The following is a 23066-nucleotide window of genomic DNA, read 5'->3' as shown; positions in this document are numbered from 1 at the left end:
TGTGGGTGAATTAGAATCAGGCCAAACAGGCGCAAAAATAGAATATTTACAAAGAAGGAGGCAGAGGAATCCTAAATAACTGAATAGAAGTATATTAGGGTTTATAAATTCAGACATGTGGTGCTTTGTAGAATCCCTGGTACTCATTATCCTGTTCAGTGGGAGCCCTAGCTGTAATATATAATACCCTACAAACCACTCTCAGGAGCTCTGAAAAATTTGGCGGCAAAAAAAGAAAAGAAAAAGAAACAAAAAGTTTTTTCCCCGTAACAAGGTAATTTGTTGCAAATTGATGAGGGAGAGATACTTCATTTCAGTGATAGCAAACTTCCGAAATCTCCATGGCGAGTTCTAGGCAATCGCCTGTTTCTTGGCACACGTCGAATATACCGCAGTCACAGTCACAGTTACAATTGCAGTCATTATTAGATTGCTCCTCATCGGAGGTATGGTAATACCGGTGAGACGGGCAGCAGATACTGGTCACCATACTCTCGCAGGCATTAGGTAACATAAGCAGGAAGTCGCAGAAGTGGCAGAACAAGCAGGCGAGGATAAGAGTGGCGCATTCACCTGTAGGGAGAGGAGACAGGTACAGATAATACAGTTAAAGTGGGCTTGGTTTTTGGTAATAAAATAACTGTTATACTGTTTCAACCTGAAATGCTACAGACACCCCCATCCCACGTCTTCCAAGAAGATACCTAGGGACGTCCACCTGGCAGCACAAAGCTCATTATGTCTGATCCTACTGAGATTGTCGGCCTGCAAAGTGACGAATTTAAGGGCTACATTTACTAGTTTAGCTACTGTAAACTCATTGTGATTGTAATTTTAGAGCGGCAGCCATTTATCATTACGTAATAGAGCTGTTCTAATGCAGCGCTATAAAGTTTTCATTTCTTCACTAGAAATAATAGTGTGCTGATATTTAACAACGAGCTGTATTTGTGACTTACCGCTCGTTGTCTTTATTTCAGCTCCTCAGCTTCCAGGACCTGTAAAAGAGCACTCACAAACACTGCAGTCCCGGCAGCCATGTACAACAGCAGTCAGAGGCTGGCAGATGGTGATGCTGGAAACTCCTTCCCCTCAGCCAGTGCCTGTAACGTGTCCGGGACTCAGGACATGGACGCTGAATTACCCTCCCTGGTGCTCGGGCTGCTCAGTCACGGTGTGTGCCAGTGGTGACTGTGACACCATCAGGCAGTGCCGGTGCAAGGTTTCTTGCCACCCTAGGCATAGCTTCAGCCTAGTGCCTCCCCCTTTCCCTCAGATAGCTACACAAGCTCTTATACAGTGCCCCCAGTAGTGGTCCCCTCTATGCAGAGCCCCCAGTAGTGCCTCTTATACAGTGCCCCCAGTAGTGGTCTCCCATATGCAGTGCTCCCAGTAGTGGTCCCCCCTATGCAGTGCCCCCAGTAGTGCCCCTTATGCAGAGCCCCCAGTATGGTCCCCCTTATACAGTGCCCCCAGTAGTGGTCCCCCTTATGCAGTTCCCCTTATACAGTGCCCCTAGTAGTGGTCCCCCTTATGCAGTGCCCCTTAAACAGTGCCCCCAGTAGTGGTCCCCTCTATGCAGTGCCCCCAGTAGTGCCCCTTATACAGTGCCCCCAGCAGTGGTCCCCCTTATGCAGTGCCCCCAGTAGCTGTCCCCCCTATGTAGTGCCCCTTATACGTGCCTCCCCTATGGAGTGCCCCTAGTAGTGGTCCCCCCTATGCAGTGCCCCTTATACAGTGCCCCCAGTAGTGGTCCCCTCTATGCAGTGCCTCCAGTAGTGCCCCTTATACAATGCCCCCAATAGTGGTCCCCCTTATGCAGTGCCCCCAGTAGTGGTCCCCCCTATGCAGTGCCCCTTATACAGTGCCCCCCCTATGGAGTGCCCCTACAAGTGGTCCCCCTATACAGTGTCCCTTACATATATAGAAGAAAGACGCACACACACACACACACACACAAAAAACCACAATACTTACCTGAATCCCCGCTCCTGCGCCTGCCGCTTTCCGCTTCTCCATTCTCCCACTCTGCACTTTGGGAGAAACGTCATGACGTCTCTCCCATCACCCACTGCAGGAGCCGGAAGACGGGGCTCATGAGTGAGCTCCAGCCCAGCTTCGGCAGTGAGCGCAGCAGCCAATGAGAACTGCTAAAATAAACACACCGACGCCGAGTAGTATGAGTGTTTATTACACTCTGTGCGGCCCGCACTACACTGACTGGGATCCAGCGGCGCCCTCCAGTGGCCGACGCTCTAGGCCATGCCATCAGGTGTTACCCATAACCCTCCACACCTGTACAGCACATAGTGCCCCCCCTCCCCCACTGCACATCAACTGCAAGGCCCCCCTTTCACCCCCACAGTAAATTGCAAACAGTGTCCCCCCTCTTCCTCCCACAGCCCAGCACATCTATCTCTATCCCTGCTTGGCAGTGGCAGCAGTCTCTCTCCCCAGTCTAGCAAACAACACCGTATGCTGGGCTGGGAAGGGAGGTTGTTGCTGCTGCCAAACAGGGATTCAAGAGGGGAGCGAAGCAACTAGCTGGCGGGAACCACACAAGCCCTCCATCCTGCCCCCCCACAAACAAAATCTATAATAAAAAGATAAAAAGCCGGTTACAGACATGTGAACGCACGGCGCATGTGCGCCTATTACAGAATAAAAAACCACAACTTTATTCATCAGCTCTGTATGGACAGATAAACAGCGCTGACAGGATTTTTAACACTACCGCTCGCCGTGGACCAGGTGGTTGTTAAATACTAGCAGAAAAATTGAAAAAAAAGCAGGGAATGAAAAACTAAAATATCACTCGCCCTCAAACTCGTTAGTAAATGGAGCCCTAAGACACCAGGAAATTGTGTTTCTACAGTTGGCGGTTGGGTTCGTAGGAACACCTGTTCATGCATCCTTTCTTTTGAAATGATATTTATTTAATTCACGCCCCTATGCTCTAATCATGTTTTGTTTAGAAATGATTAGTCCATTTAGTGCCCATCGTGGGCCAGCGTGACCATGGGATTGTTGGAATCTGAGAAAGAGCACTGTGCACACTCAAGCAGTCGTGTAAATAGGAGTGAGAGTCTGGAAGCCTAACGTGCTGGCCAGGAACAATCTCACTGGTTCCTGACCTCCTCTCTATGGGCATTGACAGTTGATGGTAGGAAAGGGGTCACGCCCAAAGGTTGCCCTTGGGCCCCTTCAAAGTGCACAAACATATAGGCTACTTGGCTAGAGTTGAAAGCAAATTGTTCGCCTGGGCAGCAGCATTGCTTGCATGTAGAAAAATGAAGATATTTGCTCGTATGCAAAGTTGTAGGCATCTAGGAGACCTCTCCTACTGTATTTATACTGTACGTTTTGTTTTATAGCCATCAACATTATGAGTGTTCACTTGTACCTGTCCTATCGCTGGTGCAAGATATCCATCTGTGTACGCACAACTACTTTATACGTAGCCTGCATTTCCGCCTGCACACCCTTGCTATAGTTAGCCTACTTGTGAACGTTCTGTTACCACCAAGTTCCGCCCCTTCAGCAACCAGCGGAGATGCAGCTGAGCCGCGGACAACTGTGCATCACCCATATTTTCATCACATCAACTAAGGAGCATCTGCGTTGCAAACAGGCGCAAGATCCGTCCACGAAACAAATACATGCAACTCTGCCTTGCCCCAGCTGTATAAATTGGTTCACTGAAATCCATTCCTCAGGTCTAGATTAACAATGGGGCAGATGGAGTTACAGCTCCAGGCCTCCACACAGGGGCATTTCTAGAGAGCAGGGGGTCCATGTGCAGAGTCTGTCCGTGGCCCCCTCCTCTCTGTCCCGCAGCCGGCTGTGCACTGAGCGCAGCGCCACACCGGTATACTCTGGGCACTAGAGTGTGCCCAGGGTCTACAGTGCATGCGCAGGTCACCAGGAAAATGGTGCCGCAGCCATTTTCCCGGTGTTTTCCCTACCGTGCATGTGCAAAACACCGGGAAAATGACAGAGGCGGCCATTTTCCAGGCAGTTTTGTCAGCGCTGATAAGGACACCGACGTGAGACTCCGGTGGCGGAGTGGTATTAAAAATATAGGTGCGGGGTGTGTGGTGTAAGTCCCCCTGGACCCAGGGGCCCATTATAGAAACGCCCCTGTCTCCACATAACAATAGGTGCATAATCATGGCTGTATGATGATAACTAGCTGCCCAGATGGCCACAAGATCGGCCATAAATCATTATTAAAAAAATTATATTTCTGGTTTTCTTACAAAATGCTGCATTTTAGCGTAGGGAAGAACATGTCCACATAGCACTGGCCACACCCACAGAGTGCTGGTCACAGCTCCTCCCCTTTACAGTAAAGGCCCTTTAACATTTTCAGCCCCAGGCCCACGTGGCCTTAATCCGGCCCTACTATTCCTTGTTTTTTTTCCAGGACTGTTTTGTTTCAGCAAATGTGTTGTGAATAAATTAAAAATAAAACGACTTTGTTGTCTTACAGTAACACATCTAACCTGATGAAATATATAATATATTATGCAGGAACGGTAACCATTTTTACCAGTAGCCTGTAGTGCAATTAACACTGCTTAGTCAGGATGCGGAATGTTACATTCGCACATATCTGAGATTCGATGGAGGAACGTTGACACTTTCTTCGAGGTGTCACTTATGTGAATTGCTTTATTTAAAACACACGGTTTCCCATTTTACACAGTTGTACTTGGGCTTCCCTAGGGAATACATTATAGAATAGACAGTCTCAACATATTACGTTCATATTTTGGACTGGGATTACCAACAAAGCACAATGTTTTAATAATAATGTTGTAGCATGCCGAGCTGCGATGGGTTATAAAAATGCTTTTAGAGCCTCATCAAGCCAATACACCATGAACTCTCCTAATGGATGCAGCACGTTTGATGAAATCTGCATATGTGAGTCTTTTCTATCTTGTTTTTAGAGTGGTAGCACGCATCAATTATTGACCATGATAATTAGGCATCTATGCATTTCCCTATCTGGTGCAAAAATAAGTTTACCACAAAGAGTGTTAACAGACTGCTGAAGCTCTGAATCCTCTCTTACTCTCATAAGGCTCAGTTTATAGTATACAAGAAGAACTACAGTAGCACATATTTTGTAGGTTTAGAAGACTGAACACAATTCTGTAAAATAACCAACAATGGATGATTTGGAATGTATTGTTATTAACTTTTACTTTTGGTGTAAAATAGACAAATCGATAGAATAATTTTCTAAGGTCTGTCTCATCTCCTCAATGGACGTGCTGTGCGAGGCAGGGCGTGCGCCGCGAGGCAGATGGGATGTACCAAGCACTGCAGAAGATGAATGGGAACAGGGTAAGTATGGGAGCAGAGAGCATTATGGAGAGGTGCAGAGCTGGATAGGGGGAGGGGCGTGGACAGGAGGCAGTGTACTGGGAGAGAAGGTTAGGATTGGGCAGAGCGGAGAGTTAGGGTAGGGATGGCCATCCGTGGGTTAACTATCGATGGACACCATCGATGATGCCATCAGTGATCACCGTCAATGGCCCAAGACCATCTACACCATCGATGATGCCATCAGTGATGGGCCTAGACCATCTATGTTAAACCATCAATGGTTTCATCTGTCGATGTCCACCGCTGCATGGATGACACCGCGGGCCATCGGCCAATCAACATCGGGAGTGGGACTTAGCAAGCTGCCGGTGGTGGGGATAAGCTCTGAGTTGCAAGCACCGACAGGAAAAAGGAAAACAAATCTCCGTCATCGATGGAAAAACTATCGGCCATAGGTGGTTAACCATCAATGGTTGATGGCTATCTCTAGCTGGGGGTGGAAGGACGGGAAGAGCAGCAGTTAGAGCTGAAGGCAGAGCTGGGCAGCAGGGGGTGCAGCATAGCGGGCAGGAACAGATTGAGGTGACCCGGCATTTGAAGAGTCCCTCTACTAGTATGTATTTCTGCAACACTTGTCCCGACAGCTTTGTTCATCTTGGTTTCTCTTGCATTAGAGAATATCATCATTTATATAAGATATTTTGTTCTATCCAATACTGGCCACACATAGCTTTATAATTATGGTCAAAAAAGTGCATTAGATGATAGGGTCAATGTACAATGTGGCCAACCACGTGTGTTGGACTGAGGCCTGTTAATACGACCTGAAAAGTACCCCTCCAGCTCGCAGGTGATCTGCAGCCACCTCTAAAAGATTTTGTGATATTATCAGATATCGAGGTTATTTTAGGGCAACACAGTCTGTGATAGTAGACCCCCATTGCCCCATAGTCAGTCAGCATAAGACATTTGGCGATTTAGTCTCACGCTTAACAAATGAGTTTCACACCACGATCTTTTCACTTCGGGAGCCTCTCAACTCAGCTACGATGCTGAGGATCCTGGCTCTTTCACTCTCTAACACAAATTTGTGGTAAATTCTCTGGTAAATGTTCTTTTCTGTGTATTTCTGCATCAGTTTAGGTTCCCCAGATCAGGAGGAATATCTTCTGCAAGATATCTGCTGTGGTCCTTGTGTTGCGGCATTCCCCATAGGTTTCTGTGAGGCTATGGTCTGACCAAATGCACCAAGCTCTAGATGGCAACTTCCATTTTACCCTACTGGCTACAATATTGCAAAGTGACCAGGAGAGGGAGACAAAGGACCCCTGTACGATAGTGGCGACTAGCGCTGAACATGTATGGCCCAATTGCCGCATGCGCATTATGTCAGCCAGGTCATAAACCTGGAAATGATGCTATGACCGACACAGTTGGATATCGCCGAGCTGTCCCAACAAGGTTTTGGTTGAAGGATTCCAGTGGAACCAATTTGAGGTAATGATAGCATTGTAAATGAGATTATTAATACATAGCACCCTCCCTCTGTGGCTCTCTCCTTACCGCCATTTTCCTCTTCATATCATGGCATTGACTATGTCAAATGCAGCCCTATCTCCGCATAAGTGAACAGGTCACTACCATTCACTAGACCACCACACCCATAGGTATGTAGTTATGAGACCGGCGGACGCATGGCCGCTGGTCTCAATACTGACAGTGTAATCCCAGCAAGGTATCTAACACAGGCGTCGAAATACCGATGCCTATGTTAATCCCGACGCTGGAACTCCGACAGAATGCCGGACCGATCAACCAATGCCGGGAGTAAGTATCCACGTAGCTGGGGATGGCGGGGTTAGGTTTAAGGACCCCCCGGGGGGACTTAGGGCTAGGCACCCCCCCTGGGAGGGTTGGGGTTCAGCTAGGGGAAGGGGGGATTAGGTTTAGGCACTAAGGGGGAGGTTAGGGTTAGGCCCCCCCAGGAGGGTTAGGTTTAGGGTGCGGAGAGGGGGGGTTAGGGTTAGGCACTAAAGGGGGAGGTTAGAGTTAGGCACCCCTAAAGGTGGGTTAGTGTTAAGGGGGCAAAAGGGTTAGGAATAGTAAACTTACCTCTGCTGTCGGGATCTCCTCCATCGGGCTACCGGCGTCGGGATTTGAACCACCGGGCTCACATCCGGCGGTCAAACATACTAATTCCCACCCATATCCTGTAATACCATGTGCTATCATGAGCTACAGACAGTAATTGGTACTGTAAAACCATTGTGTCTTAGCCATCTAAGTTTTTAGTTTCTCCATATTGTGTCCATCAATAAAGAGGTATAAACCATGCAAGCGCACTACAGCTACTGTACAGTATATGTATAGTATGAAGCCATTTCTTATAGTGCCAGAAAAAAAGGTGTAACACCTCTAACCTCTAGGTCTACTCCGCCATTACAGTCCACGTTTTAAGGATATCCATGCTTGAGCACAGGTGACTAAAGATGTGAGTGGACCCCTGTGTTTTGGTTCTAAATCATCATCGTGTTTTGGCAAAACCACCCTTGAGTGTTTTGGTTCAGATTCGGGGCCTGATTCAGCAGCGATCGCAGCTGCGATTTCGCACGGAACCCAGCTGCAAAAATATGGTAATGCGCGCCAAAGATTCAGCCAGCATCAGCCCACTGCTGATTTCTCACATGCGTCCAATGACGCTCTACTTCATTAACATCGGTACCATTGACGCACATTGCACAGGTACACAGCATTTACACCAAGTCTGACCAGCTGCAGACACTGCAAGTCTCGCACGCAGTGGGCTCTCAGGCTGCGTATGCAATCGCAGTGGCTAATTTGTGCACACCCAAGAAACAGCGTTCAAACGGACAGACACGTCTGTGTTTTTCCAACCACTCCCCCGTCACCACTCCCCAACGCTTACAGCCTGTCACTCACTTTGCGATGGATTACTCTGTGTGTCTGTAGTCGCAGTGCAATCACAGCTTATACGCACTGCGCAATGCATAGCTTTTAGGCAGGCATAGGCAATGGCAAACAAGCGCTCGATCTGCCTGTGTAGTTTCATTTGCGATGACTGCTGAATCAGGCCCTCGGTTTTGGTTCTGTTTTGGATTCCTTAAAAATCAATGAAAATTGATTAAAAAAATCTCTCTAATAAATAAAATTTATAAAAGTCGATAAAACACCTATTTTGGACCTATTTACATGCAATCCAAAAAACGAGTTTGGACTTTAAACCAGAGTTCTGAACTGACTGCATAACTGAACCGGGACTCGGAACCAAGAGCCATAATTAGACTTTTTGGTGCCCTGTGCCAGAAAGAGCATTGGCGTCCCCCCATTTTTCAAATAGGGACATAATGCACCCAAAAAAGGGGAATGGCTTCATAGGGAAGGGCCAAGGAAGAGATAGGGGAGGCCAGGAGATGCTGGGGATGAAATAAGAGCAAGCTACAAATGAGAATGATAATAAACAGAAAATTGACAGGCCTGAAAAGCACCCCTTGTCCTGCGGTGCCCTGTGCCATGGCACAGGCCGCACTACCCGAGTTACGGCCCTGTTGGAACCCCTAAGTGATTCTGCACTGGGACTCGATTTGACTCGGAAACCCTAAGTCCGGGTGTGCTCGTGTTCAGGAAAACCAAACCGCACATCTCTAATTCAATTCAATCTAATTCAGTGAATTTGATTTAACCATATGAACTCAAGCATGGATATCCTTTAAACCTGAACTGTAATGGCGGAGTTCGGAAACCTCTTTGCTAGGTGATTATTAGAAATCCTGCAAAGTGTTGCATCTACCACAATTACAGGTTCTCTAAATATACCTTCATTCTCTGTTTGGTGACCTGCGTTCTGCTTTGCCTCCTTGTAGGAAAGGATCTTGCTGCACTCATCATTTGAAGAATAGGTGACAAGTCGCTGATTCTTCTCGTGGTTGCTCTCCTGGAAGGACTCATCTCCTGTGTCTGGACTCTGTGGTGATTTGTGCTGCTGGGTCAACTTTTCTTTGCATTTGTCTTCTCTGCTTCCACTAGCGAGGTTCTGTTCTGCAACAAATAACTGTGAGAAGTCAAATCAGCAACTACTTGTTCCACTACACACACTAGCTACAATACTAGGCCTCAGGACACAACCTCACACAAACCATCCCGTGCAGGACTAGACTGGTCAGCTCTTATCATAATGTTCTATAAGCAATGGTGGCTCCAGAGGTAGGAATACAGTGCAGTCCAAAATTCAAATAGGGCAACCACACCAACTGCCAGTGAGTCGCGGCCGATGATGATGGATGGCAATTGGTGCGGCTACCATATTTGAATTTTGAACTGTGCTGCAGCCCCACCTCTGGAGCCTGGCTATAAGTATTACAGACAGTCATTTAAATAGCACAATTTTCTCTTCAGATGAAGGATTGGGCAAGAACCACGAGAACCATTTCTACTGCTTAATATTGAAAGGAACAATGCAGGGAATTTCACGTTGATTAAATAATTGATACATTTTCACATTCAATTTCCCTTGTACAAAAATGTCTTCTCTAAGCGCTTGATTGCTGTTACCTGCAGTACTTCATCTATACCTCTTTAGGAAATGAATGAGGTTGTATTCAGTAGGTGGGTATTCTGAAAGGCTTTTGTTGTCAAGCTGAACAATTTGTCAAGAGCAAAATTTATTTCAAGTTATCTCAGACTCATAGATGCCTAGGATGTGAGACGCAGTATTTGAGTGTCAAGGAGCCTTGTTTATATTTTATTAATTTCTGTGGATCAGACATTCTCAGTCCTAAAGTACATTAGAAAACATGTATAACTGTGATTTAAGTGATTGATCAAAATGTTTTCTTTCATTTTCTGTTATTTATAATTATAAGTATTTATTTCAGTGTTAATTAATTTAATACGTGTTCATCTGAATGATGTTTGATAATTTCATTGTTGAATTTCTTACATTTGAATTAAGCATCAGTCGTATATGTAAATTGATCTTCATACTTTATTATACAGTGTGTTAGATCTATATCTAGACAGTTGTACAGATAGATAGATAGATAGATAGATAATTAGATAGATAGATATGAGATAGATAGACAGATAGATAGATACAGATATGAGATAGATAGATAGATAGATAGATAGATAGATAGATAGATAGATAGATATGAGATAGACAGATAGATATGAGATAGATAGATAGATAGATCGATAGATAGATAGACAGATAGATATGAGATAGAGAGATATGAGATAGATAGATAGATAGATAGATAGATATGAGATAGATAAATAGATATATATGAGATATATAGATAGATAGATAGATAGATAGATAGATATGAGATTGATAGATAGAGAGATAGATAGATAGATAGATAGATAGATGATATGAGATAGATAAAAAGATAGATATGAGATAGATAGATATATAGATAGATAGATATGCGATAGATAGATAGACAGATAGATAGATAAATAGATATGAGATAGATAGATAGATAGATAGACAGATAGATAAATAGATAGATATGAGATAGATAGATAGATAGATATGCGATAGATAAATAGATAGATAGATATGAGATAGATAGATAGATAGACAGATGGATAGTTAGATAGATAGACATGAGATAGATAGACAGATAGATAGATAAATAGATAGATATGAGATAGATAGATAGATAGATAGATATGAGATAGATAGAAGAAGGGGCACAACTACAGGAGGCATTGGACATCAGGCAGATAGACCGGTATGTGTATATATATATATAAATATATATATTTATATTTATTTTTACATATATACAGGGCCGGCCCTAGCCCAAATTTTTTGGTAAGCGAGTATTTTTTTGGCGCCCCCCCTATGAAGTGCCCCTTTTACAGTGCCCCCGGTAGTGGTCCCCCCAGTGCAGTGCCCCTTGTGCCCCCAGTAGTAAGCCCCTTATATAGTGCCCCTGTAGTACTCCCCCCTCCCATGCAGTGCCCCCAGTAGTGGTACCCCCTATGCAGTGCCCATTATATAGTGCCCCTAGTAATAGTCCCCCCTCTTGTAGTGCCCCCAGTAGTAGCCCCCCTTGTAGTGCCCCCAGTAGTATTCCCCCCTTGTAGTGCCCCCAGTAGTATTCCCCCCCTTGTAGTGCCCCCAGTAGTATTTCCCCCCTGTAGTTCTCCCAGTAGTCCCCCCCTTGTAGTGCCCCCAGTAGTAGCCCCCCCTTGTAGTGCCCCCAGTAGTATTCCCCCCTTGTAGTGCCCCCAGTAGTATTCCCCCCATTGTAGTGCCCCCAGTAGTATCCCCCCTTGTAGTGCCCCCAGTAGTATTCCCCCCTTGTAGTGCCCCCAGTAGTAGCCCCCCCTTGTAGTGCCCCCAGTAGTATTCCCCCCTTGTAGTGCCCCCAGTAGTATTCCCCCCATTGTAGTGCCCCCAGTAGTATCCCCCTTTGTAGTGCCCCCAGTAGTATTCCCCCCTTGTAGTGCCCCCAGTAGTATCCCCCCTTGTAGTGCCCCCAGTAGTAGCCCCCCTTGTAGTGCCCCCAGTAGTATTCCCCCCCTTGTAGTGCCCCCATAGTAATATTCCCCCCCTGTAGTGCTCCCAGTAGTCCCCCCCTTGTAGCGCCCCCAGTAGTAGCCCCGCCTTGTAGTGCCCCCAGTAGTATTCCCCCCCTTGTAGTGCCCCCAGTAGTATTCCCCCCCTTGTAGTGCCCCCATTAGTAGCCCCCCTTGTAGTGCCCCCAGTAGTATTCCCCCCCTTGTAGTGCCCTCAGTAGTATCCCCCCCTTGTAGTGCCCCCAGTAGTAGCCCCCCTTGTAGTGCCCCCAGTAGTAATCAACCTCCCCCCGCAGTAGAGACATAATAAAAAAATAAAAAAAAAAACATTTACCTGACACCCGCTCCTGCTCCTGCTGCCGAGATCAGCTCCTCCGTCCGCCGCTTTGCATCATGGGAGTGGCGCGTCACTCCCATTACCCACTGCGGGAGCCGGAAGATGTCCGGCTCTGGCAGTGGGAGCAGCAGCCAATGAGAGTCTGTCTGACTCTCATCAGCTGCTAAAGCAAACACACAGCTGCCGGCATCAACAGCTGTGTGTTTGTGCTGTGTAGCGCTGACCGAACTCCGTCCGGTCAGCACTACACACGGTGCAGCTGTGTCACAGAGACACAGTCTGCCCGCGTCCCGCATGGTACGCAGCTGAGGCGCCCTTCACTATGTGGCGCCTTACGCAGCTGCGTACTATGCGTAACGGGAGAACCGGCCCTGCATATATATATATAACTTATTGATAGGGGTCCCCACACGTTTGTTGCCCAGGGGCCCCCACAGACCTTAATCCGACCCTGGATAGATACTGAGATAGATAGATAGATAGATAGATATGAGATAGATAGATAGATAGATAGATAGATATGAGATAGATAGATAGATAGATATGAGAGATGAATAGATAGATAGATAGATAGATAGATAGATAGATAGATAGATAGATAGATAGATAGATAGATAGATAGATAGATAGATAGATGGGTAGAGAGATATGAGATAGACAGATAGATATGAGATAGATAGATATGAGATAGATAGATAGATAGATAGATAGATCGATAGATAGATAGATATGAGATGGATAGATAGATAGATATGAGATAGATATATATGTGATAGATAGATAGATAGATATGAGATAGATAGATAGATAGATATGAGATGGATAGATAGATAGATAGATATGAGATAGATAAATAGATAGATAGATAGATAGATATGAGATAGATAGATAGATAGATAGATAGACAGATAGCTAGATAGATAGATAAATAGATAGATATGAGATAGCTAGATAGATAGATAGATATGAGATAGATAGATATGAGATAGATAGATAGATAGATAGATAGATAGAGAGATAGATAGATATGAGATAATTATAATATACTGTATAGAATGTGGTGTGATTGGGAATATATGCTGTGCCTGTGACTTAGAATATTTCTTGGGAAAATAGATTATTAAGTGGAAATACTAATGTTGAAAAATGCTAATAAACCCCAAACTATGCCATAATGCAGTGATTCCCAAACTGGGTGCCATGGGTTGGTGGTCCAGGACCAAATCAAATTATTTATTGGCAATGTGATAGGCAATACCAGAGCTGGCGGCTGTCAATCACAAAATATGTGGGCAAACACAAGCACAACCCCGCCCACTACCACATTACTGACCCTAAGGGTGACAGGTCAGCATCATTTACTTAATTTAATAATTTTTGCTGTATTTCACAATAAGAAACTTTTGACCTAGGGTTGCTGTAAAATAAATGCAGATAGTCCAGGGTGTCACGATTCATGAAAGTTTGGAAACACTGTCATAGTGTCCAATTATGGGTTATTGTGCTTTCTCTGCAGGGACAAAACATAATGGCAACTACAGGCCCAGTCTTTCCTCCATCCGACATATTATGTCTGATATTCCAGCATGGGAAATATCTGATATCACTTGCTGATTTCTTATTGGCTGCTGGCATGGGAGGATGGGATTGAGTCAGCATGCCGGCACTGGGGATCAGGGGCAGAACTATGGGAGACAATGGAGGCACCTGCTGCCGGGTTACAGCTCTGAAGGGGCACCTCCTCCATTGCCCACAATATATTCACCCCACTTAGGGCTGTAACTATGTACCCGGAGGGTACCGTCACGGCCGCCCAATACATGGCACCCCTTCCCGGCACCTGAGAAGCCACCATACACTAGTGGAGAGCTCCATGTCAGACCATCAACTGCTGCCTTCATCTATCTATAGCCTGTCTGCATGCGAGTTGCTACATTACAGTGTCAGCAGCTGTGATGGGGGGGGAAGGGGGGCAACAAATTATAACTTGCCTCCGGGCATCTGGGGTAAACTTATGCCACTGGTGGGGTTGCCGGCAGTTAGAATGCCGGCACTGGAATCCTGACAGCAGTCAGAATCTCGGCTCCAGAATCCCGACCGCTGACATCCCAACAGTATGTATTAGGGTTAGGGAGAGAGTTATGGTTTAGTTTTAAGGGTTAGGCTACGGGGGAGGTTCAGGTTTAGGCTGCAGGAGGGGAAGGTTAGGGTTAGGCTGTGGGAAGGGTGGGTTATGGTTAGAGTTAGGAGTTATGGTTAGGATACTACCTAATTCTGTCGGGATTCTGACTGTCGGGATGCCTCTGTCGGTATTTTGACCTCCTGCATCCCGACTCCCGGGATCTCATACCCACTAGCTGGCACTAGCCTAAGGAGAAGTACAGTAAGGGGAAATTTACTATGCTTCGAGTTGGCAAGCTTGTCAGGATTTCTGTGTTTTCCTGGCAAATCTGCATCCTGACAATTTCCTAACTGCCATAACTGGCGCAAAAGCACTGCTAAACGCCATCCCGACTTTTCCCCATACAAGTATAGAAACCATCTGATCAAACCAAAGGCGGTTTTTGAAACCATTAGAAAACTGCCGCAAAATCAACAACCATTTGCGGGACAGCAGTCTCCGATGCATTCCGGATCTAGACCAGTCGCTATCACATATGGAAAATCAGCTTCACTAATTATAACTTTTCAATTTTCCACTGCGAAAAATTCTGCCTCATTTGTGTCTTAAATAAGTCATGACAGTGAATGTTATTTCTGCATTTTGTTGAAACGCTGTTTATCTCAATCTGTGACCCATTCCTGTTTTGCTTTCAGCTTACCTGGATTTACAGATATCTATAAATCTGTCTAGTAATTAATTTACTCCTCTGGTCCAACGTTCCTTCATGGTCCAGTGTTTGCAAACAATAACCCGATTCTCTCATGAATAATTTCCACCGGTTCTTCATATTGGACAATTACACAATTGTCACTGAAATTATGAGAGTATGACTGATAATAAATTATATAAAATTGCAATAATGCCATGTGTCCAAGGGCACTCAAGATTATTGCTATCTTATGTAGGATAAGCAACCCCCAATTATAGAAAACAATGAAATAAATAAAAAGATTAAAAACACCACACACAGGCAGTGTCCATCTGCATTTCGAGAATTGCTTATTTCAGTTTTCTGACATATAAGTCTAAAGGTCAAGTTAGACATGGGACATAAATGTTTTTTTCTTTTGCAAAGTGATATATCTCAGTGACCTCTGATAAAACACTATGCAAAATAAGCTTCCATCTTACATCGATATGTGCAAATTATAGCTTTCCGAAGAATTTAAATTGACTCGAATACTTAAAATTCAGTGGTATGCTGTTATCCGTGTAATGAAAAAAACGCATTTCTTAATATACACAAGATGAAGACATTAAAAATGTGCATAATTCATAAGATACAATTCTGTTTTAGTAGGATTTTATTCCACAGATAATTATATGTGCATATAAATATATACATTTATGATGAACATGTTAACATTTAGTACAAGTCAATGGATGTAATTCAGAAAATACTGGTATCTTACAGCTGGAGAGACACGGCCATTGGACCTCACATCTAATATGAGTTCTAGTTTGCTTATATGGAACACAGGGGGAGATGTATCAAAGGTTGGATAGAGATAAAGTGGAGAGAGTTAAAGTACAAACCAATCAGCTCCTAACTGTAATTTTTCAAACTTAGGCCTAGAATTATCATTGAATGATATTCTTGTTATCACTCGTTACTAATCTTAAATGGTGCTCCAACCAATCAGCTTCTAGCTGTCATGTGTTTGAAAAATCACTCTTTGATAAATCTGGGCCAGTCTGAAAAATGACAGTTAGTAGCTGATTGGTTGGTACTTTATCTCTGTCCAAACGTTGATACATCTCCCCAACAGTGTAAACAGATGTTGAGCAAAGTGTGTAGGTTACACATCGGTGTGACAAAGGATACATCACAGAATTATGGGTAACGGAGAGAATCTTAGGGGGTATATTTACTAAAGATCGATTTTAATAATAGATAAAAATCAACCAACATCGTTGGTGTGCTTATGGGACTAAATCACACATTTAGTAAAACTGAAAAAAAATAAAAGTTCTTGGTTAGTAAATGTGTGATTTGACCCCAGAGACATAACATCAATGTTGATCGATTTTTGTTCGATAATAAATCTATCAAAATCGATTAAAACAGACAGTTAGTAAATATACCCCTTAATGTACCATTTCCACTATTGTCAAGTAAGTGGTTGTCTACACCAGCAACAGAGGCAAACATAATAAACAATAATACTTGGTTTGGATAATAACATTTAAGACCCCTCTTAGATTCATGTAATATTTTAAATACGAATAAAGAAAGAGGGCAAGAATGGCTCCGCCAACCAGGGTGTCTTCTGTTGCAAAAACTATGGCAAAGCAAATTGTACAATAAGATGAGATTTGGGGGACTATTCATGATCCCGTATGGGCCTGTTACGTTTGTGTAAATGCTATTTCCGTCATGTTTTTTGTGCTGTGCCTGATACGGAATGGGATTGAAATGCCAGCGGTTCAAATCCCGACAGGGGCAGGTAAGTACCCTAACCTCCCCTGTCCCCCCCTAACCCTCCCTTAGTGGTGCCTAACCCATACCTTCCCCTTTAGTGCCTAACCCTAACCTATCCCCGGGGGAGCCTAACCCTAACCACCCCTTACCGCTCCATAAACCTAGCCCCTCCCGAGGGGGGGTGCCTAACCCTAACCTCTCCTTGAGGGTTCCTAACCCTAACCCTGTCCCCTAGGGGTGCCTAACCCTAATCTCCCCCCCAAACCTAACCCTGCTAGACTCCCTAATCCTAACCCCCCCCAGCAGCTAAAGCTAAGGGCGCCCCGAACTTACCTTAGTTCGGGAAGGTGTCCTCAGCGTTCCGGTGTTGGGATTATGATAGGCATCTGTATTTCGATGCCTATCATAAATCCCTAGCTGGCATTCAACTGTCGGGATTGTGACCAGAGGCCTTGCGGTCGCCGGTCACATGACTACATCCCGCCTGATACAGTATGGCTGACCTCTGATCAGCAAAAGTTAGCCTATGTGAACCAACAAGATCTTTAGATGGTGGTTGGTTTCCGGAAGCCCAGGCTCTTTCATATGGGCCAGCGAGCGAAGAAGGATCATATTGCACTCCCCTGCACTGCTTGCCCTGCCCTCAAGTTTCGAATGCGCAGTTGGCCGGATCAGCAGGGTAAAGTAACACCGCTACTTTGGTAGTAGTGTTAGAGATGTCACATCACTACACCATACTATACCAGGGGTGGAATGTGGCATGACATCACTTCCGGAGGCCCACGTTCTCCTCTTCTGAGATTTGAGGCTTTATTGGATATGCTATGGCCACAGCGCCTATGAGGAAACCCGGATGACTGATGGTGTTAAACGTATGTGGGATCTGGATCACAGGTCTGGTGTTATCTGACTACACTTGGATATAGCAAGACCACTCTTCTCCACACCACAGAAGAGAGGCAAGGGTCTCCACCCCTAGATACAATAATTGCACAACAATTTTGTGGAAAAGTAAACACTATTACTTTACAATAAATGAATGACTCTGGAAAGGTGCTTAAATTGGGTCACTATGTTTTAAAGCGATATTTGCTAAATATTTCCTGTACAGTAGCATGAAATATAGAACAGTTGCTAATAACAACCACACAAATGTATGTCAATATTCAAATATGATATCACATAAATTACATACAAAAACTAGAGACGCGTTGGTGATGGTATATTGCTATTATTATATAGGATGAGAATCAAATTTGCTGCTGGTCCATTGCAGTGTGCTGGGAATTCTATAGCCCCTTCCTTACATGCACCTGTGATGGGCCAATACATTGATTTGAGCAACTGCCATTCTGTGTATTACTGTAAGATAAATATTAAACTGTTTAATCTGCAGGTAGATATTAACTAGTTTTATGCACCAATAAAGTAGGGGCAGGGAACCTACAGACCTAACAAACAATGATATAAATATACTTTCAAAAGTGACTAAACTACAGACCTATCACACTGTTGGCCCTGATTCTGAGCCGTACACATCTGTGAAAATTGATTTATCTTCTGTGTCTGAGTCAACTATACATGTGCCTAAGGGGTCTATTTACTAAGCAGCGTTAGGACTTAGGAGACAGAGTGAAAAGTAATAAGGTGCCATCAAATCAGCTCCTAACTGTCATCTCACAGGCTGTGTTTGAAAAATGACAGTTGGGAGTTGATTGGGTGGCACCTCTTCACTCTGTCTCCTAACACTGCTTAGTAAATATACCCCTAGATCACAGTGGGTCTGATTCACAGACAGACACTGTTGCAGCCACGATTGTGATGCAGCAGCGGTAATATGCAAATGCTAGCTTCAGTCTCCCCCTTCTATACTGGCGTGCAGGGCCGCTGAGATGGGAGGGGTACTAATTACTTTATGTAGGGGCCCGTGAGGGGCCCGGGTCTGCCGCCGTCACCCCCCACCCCCTTCTGTCCTGTCAGCAGCCCAGCACACGCTGCTATATGCTGGGCTGCATTGGGAGACTGCTGAGCAGCAGTCTCCTCTGCCTATGGGGGGGGAGAGGTCGCATTGACCCCCTCCCCCCCTGCTATATATAAGTAAACGCGGTTATGCTTGCAATAAGTGTCGGGATGCATCACATTCAACATGCAATGTTTCATGCATCCTGTGACTCACCAAATCAGAAGATGCAAGACTAGATGCAGCTTCCAGCTAACAATTTGCACGAAGCAGGGAATGGATAAAGGGCAGAGTAGAATAACATTTGGCTGTGGTACAACAGTCTCTTTCAAGCTGGATCCTTATCTTTCTGCAGCTTGTGTTTCCTTAAGTGCAGGTTTGTTTAAGGTCTCCGTACTGCAGATTGTCTGTGGATTTCACATGCTGCTTGTAAATTAATGCCGTGGGAGATGGTCTTCCTACTAAGATGCCCACTGGCGTATTAAAATGTACCATCGAAAATGGAGGTGCAGAATCTCTGTCTGATAAGGTCGCCTGTATCAGTGCAACTGCGTCCTTATATGCAGTCGATGACGACGACATGTGCCACCTTCGTTACCACCCAGAAAAGCCCACTGAAAATCACTCTCTCTACATTCAAATTCACAACCATCGAAAAACGCATGTACAGAGAGACTCATATGCATGCGCAGACTGAAAACACCGGCCCTATGTTTTGCGTCTGACATCGACACTGCATCCACCTTTGAATAAGGTCCTGTGCCACACAGAAACCTTATTGCCCATTGCCCGCCATACTTGTAATTAGAGATGAGCGGTTCGGATTCTGTGGAATCCGAACCGCTCCGAACATTGGGGATCCGAGTCCACCCGAACCCTGTTCGGGTGTTCACCGCCTGACTCGGATCCCCGTTCGGGGCCGAACGGCGGCCGCCTGATGTCGGATTCTCACTAGAGAATCCGACATCAGGTCTCCTCGCGTGTAGGGCAGAGCGCAGTGATAGCGCTCTGCCCTACACAGACACAGACACACAGCCGCCAGCGGCAGCTGTGTGTTTGTTACAGCAGCCAATGAGAGTCACACAGACTCTCATTGGCTGCTGCACGGAGGGAGCCGGCTGGAGCTCACACATGAGCTCCGTCTTCCGGCTCCCTCCTCAGCGTGTGACAGAGCGGACGGCGCGGGAGCGGGGAATCAGGTAAGTTTTATTATTTTTATTTTTTTACTTGTCAAAGGTCCGGGGGCGCTACTGGGGGGGGTCTGCACTACTGGGGGGGTCTGCTACTGGGGGGGGCTATACTACTGGGGGGGCCATACTACAGAGGGGCCTGCTACTGGGGGGGCTATACTACTGGGGGGGGTCTGCTACTGGGGGGGCCATACTACTGGGGGGGATCTGCACTATTGGGGGGCCATACTACAGAGGGGCCTGCTACTGGGGGGGGGGCTATACTACTGGGGGGGTCTGCACTACTGGGGGGGTCTGCTACTAGGCGGGGCTATACTACTGGGGGGGCTATACTACAGAGGGGCCTGCTACTGGGGGGGGCTATACTACTGGGGGGGGTCTGCTACTGGGGGGGCCATACTACTGAGGGGCCTGCTACTGGGGGGGCTTACTACTACTGGGGGGGCTGCTACTGGGGCAGCCTACTACAGGGGGGGCCATACTACAGGGGGGGCCCATACTACAGGGGGGCTACTACTGGGGCAGCCTACTACTGGGGGGGCCTGCTACTGGGGCAGCCTACTACTGGGGGAGCCATACTACTGGGGGGGCATACTACTGGGTGGCATGCTAATGGGGGGCATACTACTGGGGGGGGCTGCTAATGGGGGGCATACTACTGGGGGGGGCCTGCTAATGGGGGGCATACTACTGGGGGGCATTCTACTGGGGGCACTGCATAGTGGACCCTACTACTAAGGGGACTGCATAGGGGGCACCACTGCTGGGGGACATTGTGTAAGGGACACCGCTACTGTGGGCATTGTGTAAAAGGGTCACTACTGTGGGCATTGTGTAAAAGGGGCACTACTGTGTGTCGTAACATAAATAAGAGACACTACTTTATGGTGTAATGTGAATCAGGCCCTATGTGCGGTGTAATGCTAATAAGATTGTGCACTGTGACTCCTAGGGCCGTAGCCCACTTTGTAAACAAGTACTGTGACTCTGCTGGCCGTACCCCACTGGGTGGGTGCACTACTTTTCATTTCTGCCACTGCTGTGTGGCAATGTGTCATAGATGTGCTTTATACTGTGGTGTCGTTGTGCCGCTGCTTTGTCGCTTAGTAACCAGTCAGCTCACTGCAACCTTTGGCCAATAATGTTGAAAACAATATTATAAGCTGTGATATGGTCTAAATTGACTGGAAATTAATGTTATTGAGGTTAATAATACTCTAGGAAGAAAAAAAAGACCAATTTATGTGATTTTAGCTTTTTTTGTCAATTTTTGTAAAAAAATCCAAATCCAAATCCAAATCCAAATCCAAAGCCAGTCACCGCAGTTTGGCAAATCCAAATCCAAATCCAAAGCCGGACGACGAATTAGAACCAAATCCAAATCCAAATCCGGCAAAAATGGTCCGGCGCACATCCCTACTTGTAATGTAGCTATGTGTGGACAGGGAGTTCCGTTATGTGTGAAGACCCCTGGGAGAACACCCTGTCTGCCCTGTTGTTAATCTGGCCCTGCGTGGCATTTTGTCATCTAGTGGCGGTCCCACGTCTGTGACTTTATGCAATAGCCTTTCCCTTGTGTTCATCTGTGCGTGTGAATGTGCACAGACTGAGATGCTCACTTTTTGCATACGTGCACTCTGCAATACCGCCTGGTGCACCTTTAGATGCCATCATCGGTTGCACTATCGAAACTTGCACCAGCAAAATGGCAGGTGCAGTTTTTCCAGTATGGTCTCCCAAGGATGTTTTAAGAGAGGGGGGCTCATGTGCATTCTCCGTCTCCACCTCCTCTCTCTCCGGTGGCCGGCAGCGCTCCGAGCGCAGTAGTAAACTCTGGGCACTAATTTGTGCCCAAAGTCTATTGTGCATGTGCAGATCACCGGGAAAATGGTGCGGCAGCCATTCTCCTAACGGTTTCCCTACTATGCATGCGCAAAACGCAGGGAAAATGGCCGTGGCGGGCATGTTCCAGGTGATTTTTATAGCACTGATAGCAACGATATGGGACTCTGTAGAGGTAAGTATTAAAAATAAGGGTGCCGGTGAGTGCAGTGTGGGCTTCCCTGGACCCAGGGGCTCGTGTGCCCTGCACCTATTATAGATACGCCCCTGTGGCCTCCTATGTTAACGGCTGTGCAGGTAGCATTAGCAAATAATTTACAGAGAGATGTTTGGGGGGAGTGGTGGTGTACCAGTCGAGATGACGGGTAGTAGGACGTGGCGCATAATTGGTTTGGCATAAATAGTAAATAGTAGAATTTTTACATTTCTGATGATACTCCTTCCGGACGAGATGCATCAATGGGGAAAATGCGGTCAAACCCCGAAAATGCGGGTTTAAATGCATTTCTCATATGCACTAAGCCCCCGTGACTTAGTTGTGGTGGGTAACGCCATCTTCCTGATGGGCATTACCCATAGAAGCCTATGGGCTTCTTTCTGCAGAGTGCTGATAGAGGGATCCAGTCGGATCCATCCCAGGACCCCCCGCGGCAAGTGCATCCTTCTGCACTTGCGCAGAAGGATGCCGGAGGAGCCTGGGGGACTGGACCCAGAAGTTCTTAAACCGAAAAGGGCCACTCTTACCGACAGAGCGGTCCTTTGCGGGGATCGTCTCATGCGTCCTGCCCTCTATCTGTTATGCTGATCACTCTGCTTTCTGTAACAGCCTGGAGTCTCCCACTGTCACTAATACCCCCTTCCAGTGATAGGTAGCCAAATATAACAACAGATATACTCTGTATTACATATGAAGATCATCGGAGACTAACCCTATTACCAGCTCTGTGTAAGATTTTATGATAGGATGTATTCATAGTCATACATATAATATTTATTGCAATGTTCACTTATATTTATTTTTACTCTTTCATTTTAAGTTAAAGAGTTCAGTAAAATACGGGTTACATTGGATACATTTGAAGCTGCTGCAACAGCGACAGAGAAGTCGGCTTGTGGTGAGTGGTTTGCTGGTGTTGTCTCATCTCCTTGGGACAATACATTAAATAGATGGGCAGGAAGGGTTGACAGATAGGAGATCTTTGATGATTATGGAGATTGCAGAGCTATTTACTTGCAGAGCTCATTAACAATCAATCCAAATTATC

General features: G+C 45.9%; 1 protein-coding gene across 1 annotated transcript; it reads right to left on the bottom strand.

The window, feature by feature from the left end:
• Positions 1–313: 313 nt before the first annotated feature.
• On the bottom strand, positions 314–21630 carry MDFIC2 (MyoD family inhibitor domain containing 2). Its single transcript, XM_088473433.1, has 3 exons — positions 21579–21630; positions 9172–9393; positions 314–573 (listed from the first exon to the last, which is right to left on the bottom strand). Exons 1-3 carry the CDS (start codon positions 21628–21630, stop codon positions 314–316), a joined length of 534 nt encoding a protein of 177 aa, XP_088329559.1.
• Positions 21631–23066: the final 1436 nt, after the last annotated feature.

Source organism: Taudactylus pleione, unplaced genomic scaffold, assembly GCF_031769625.1.
Source record: "Taudactylus pleione unplaced genomic scaffold, aTauple2 ptg000135l, whole genome shotgun sequence".
Lineage (NCBI taxonomy): Eukaryota > Metazoa > Chordata > Amphibia > Anura > Myobatrachidae > Taudactylus > Taudactylus pleione.
Note: the sequence above shows the minus strand (reverse complement) of the source record. Positions and strands in the feature narration are given on the sequence as shown.

Excerpts from the sequence above, each read along its gene's own strand:
- MDFIC2 (XM_088473433.1), bottom strand. The coding sequence starts at position 21,630 with ATGGCATCTAAAGGTGCACCAGGCGGTATTGCAGAGTGCACGTATGCA. Across the intron at positions 9,394-21,578 it reads AGAGTGCACGTATGCAAAAA|AACAGAACCTCGCTAGTGGA; the intron begins GTGAGCATCTCA and ends TATTTGTTGCAG. Across the intron at positions 574-9,171 it reads TCACCAAACAGAGAATGAAG|GTGAATGCGCCACTCTTATC; the intron begins GTATATTTAGAG and ends CTCTCCCTACAG.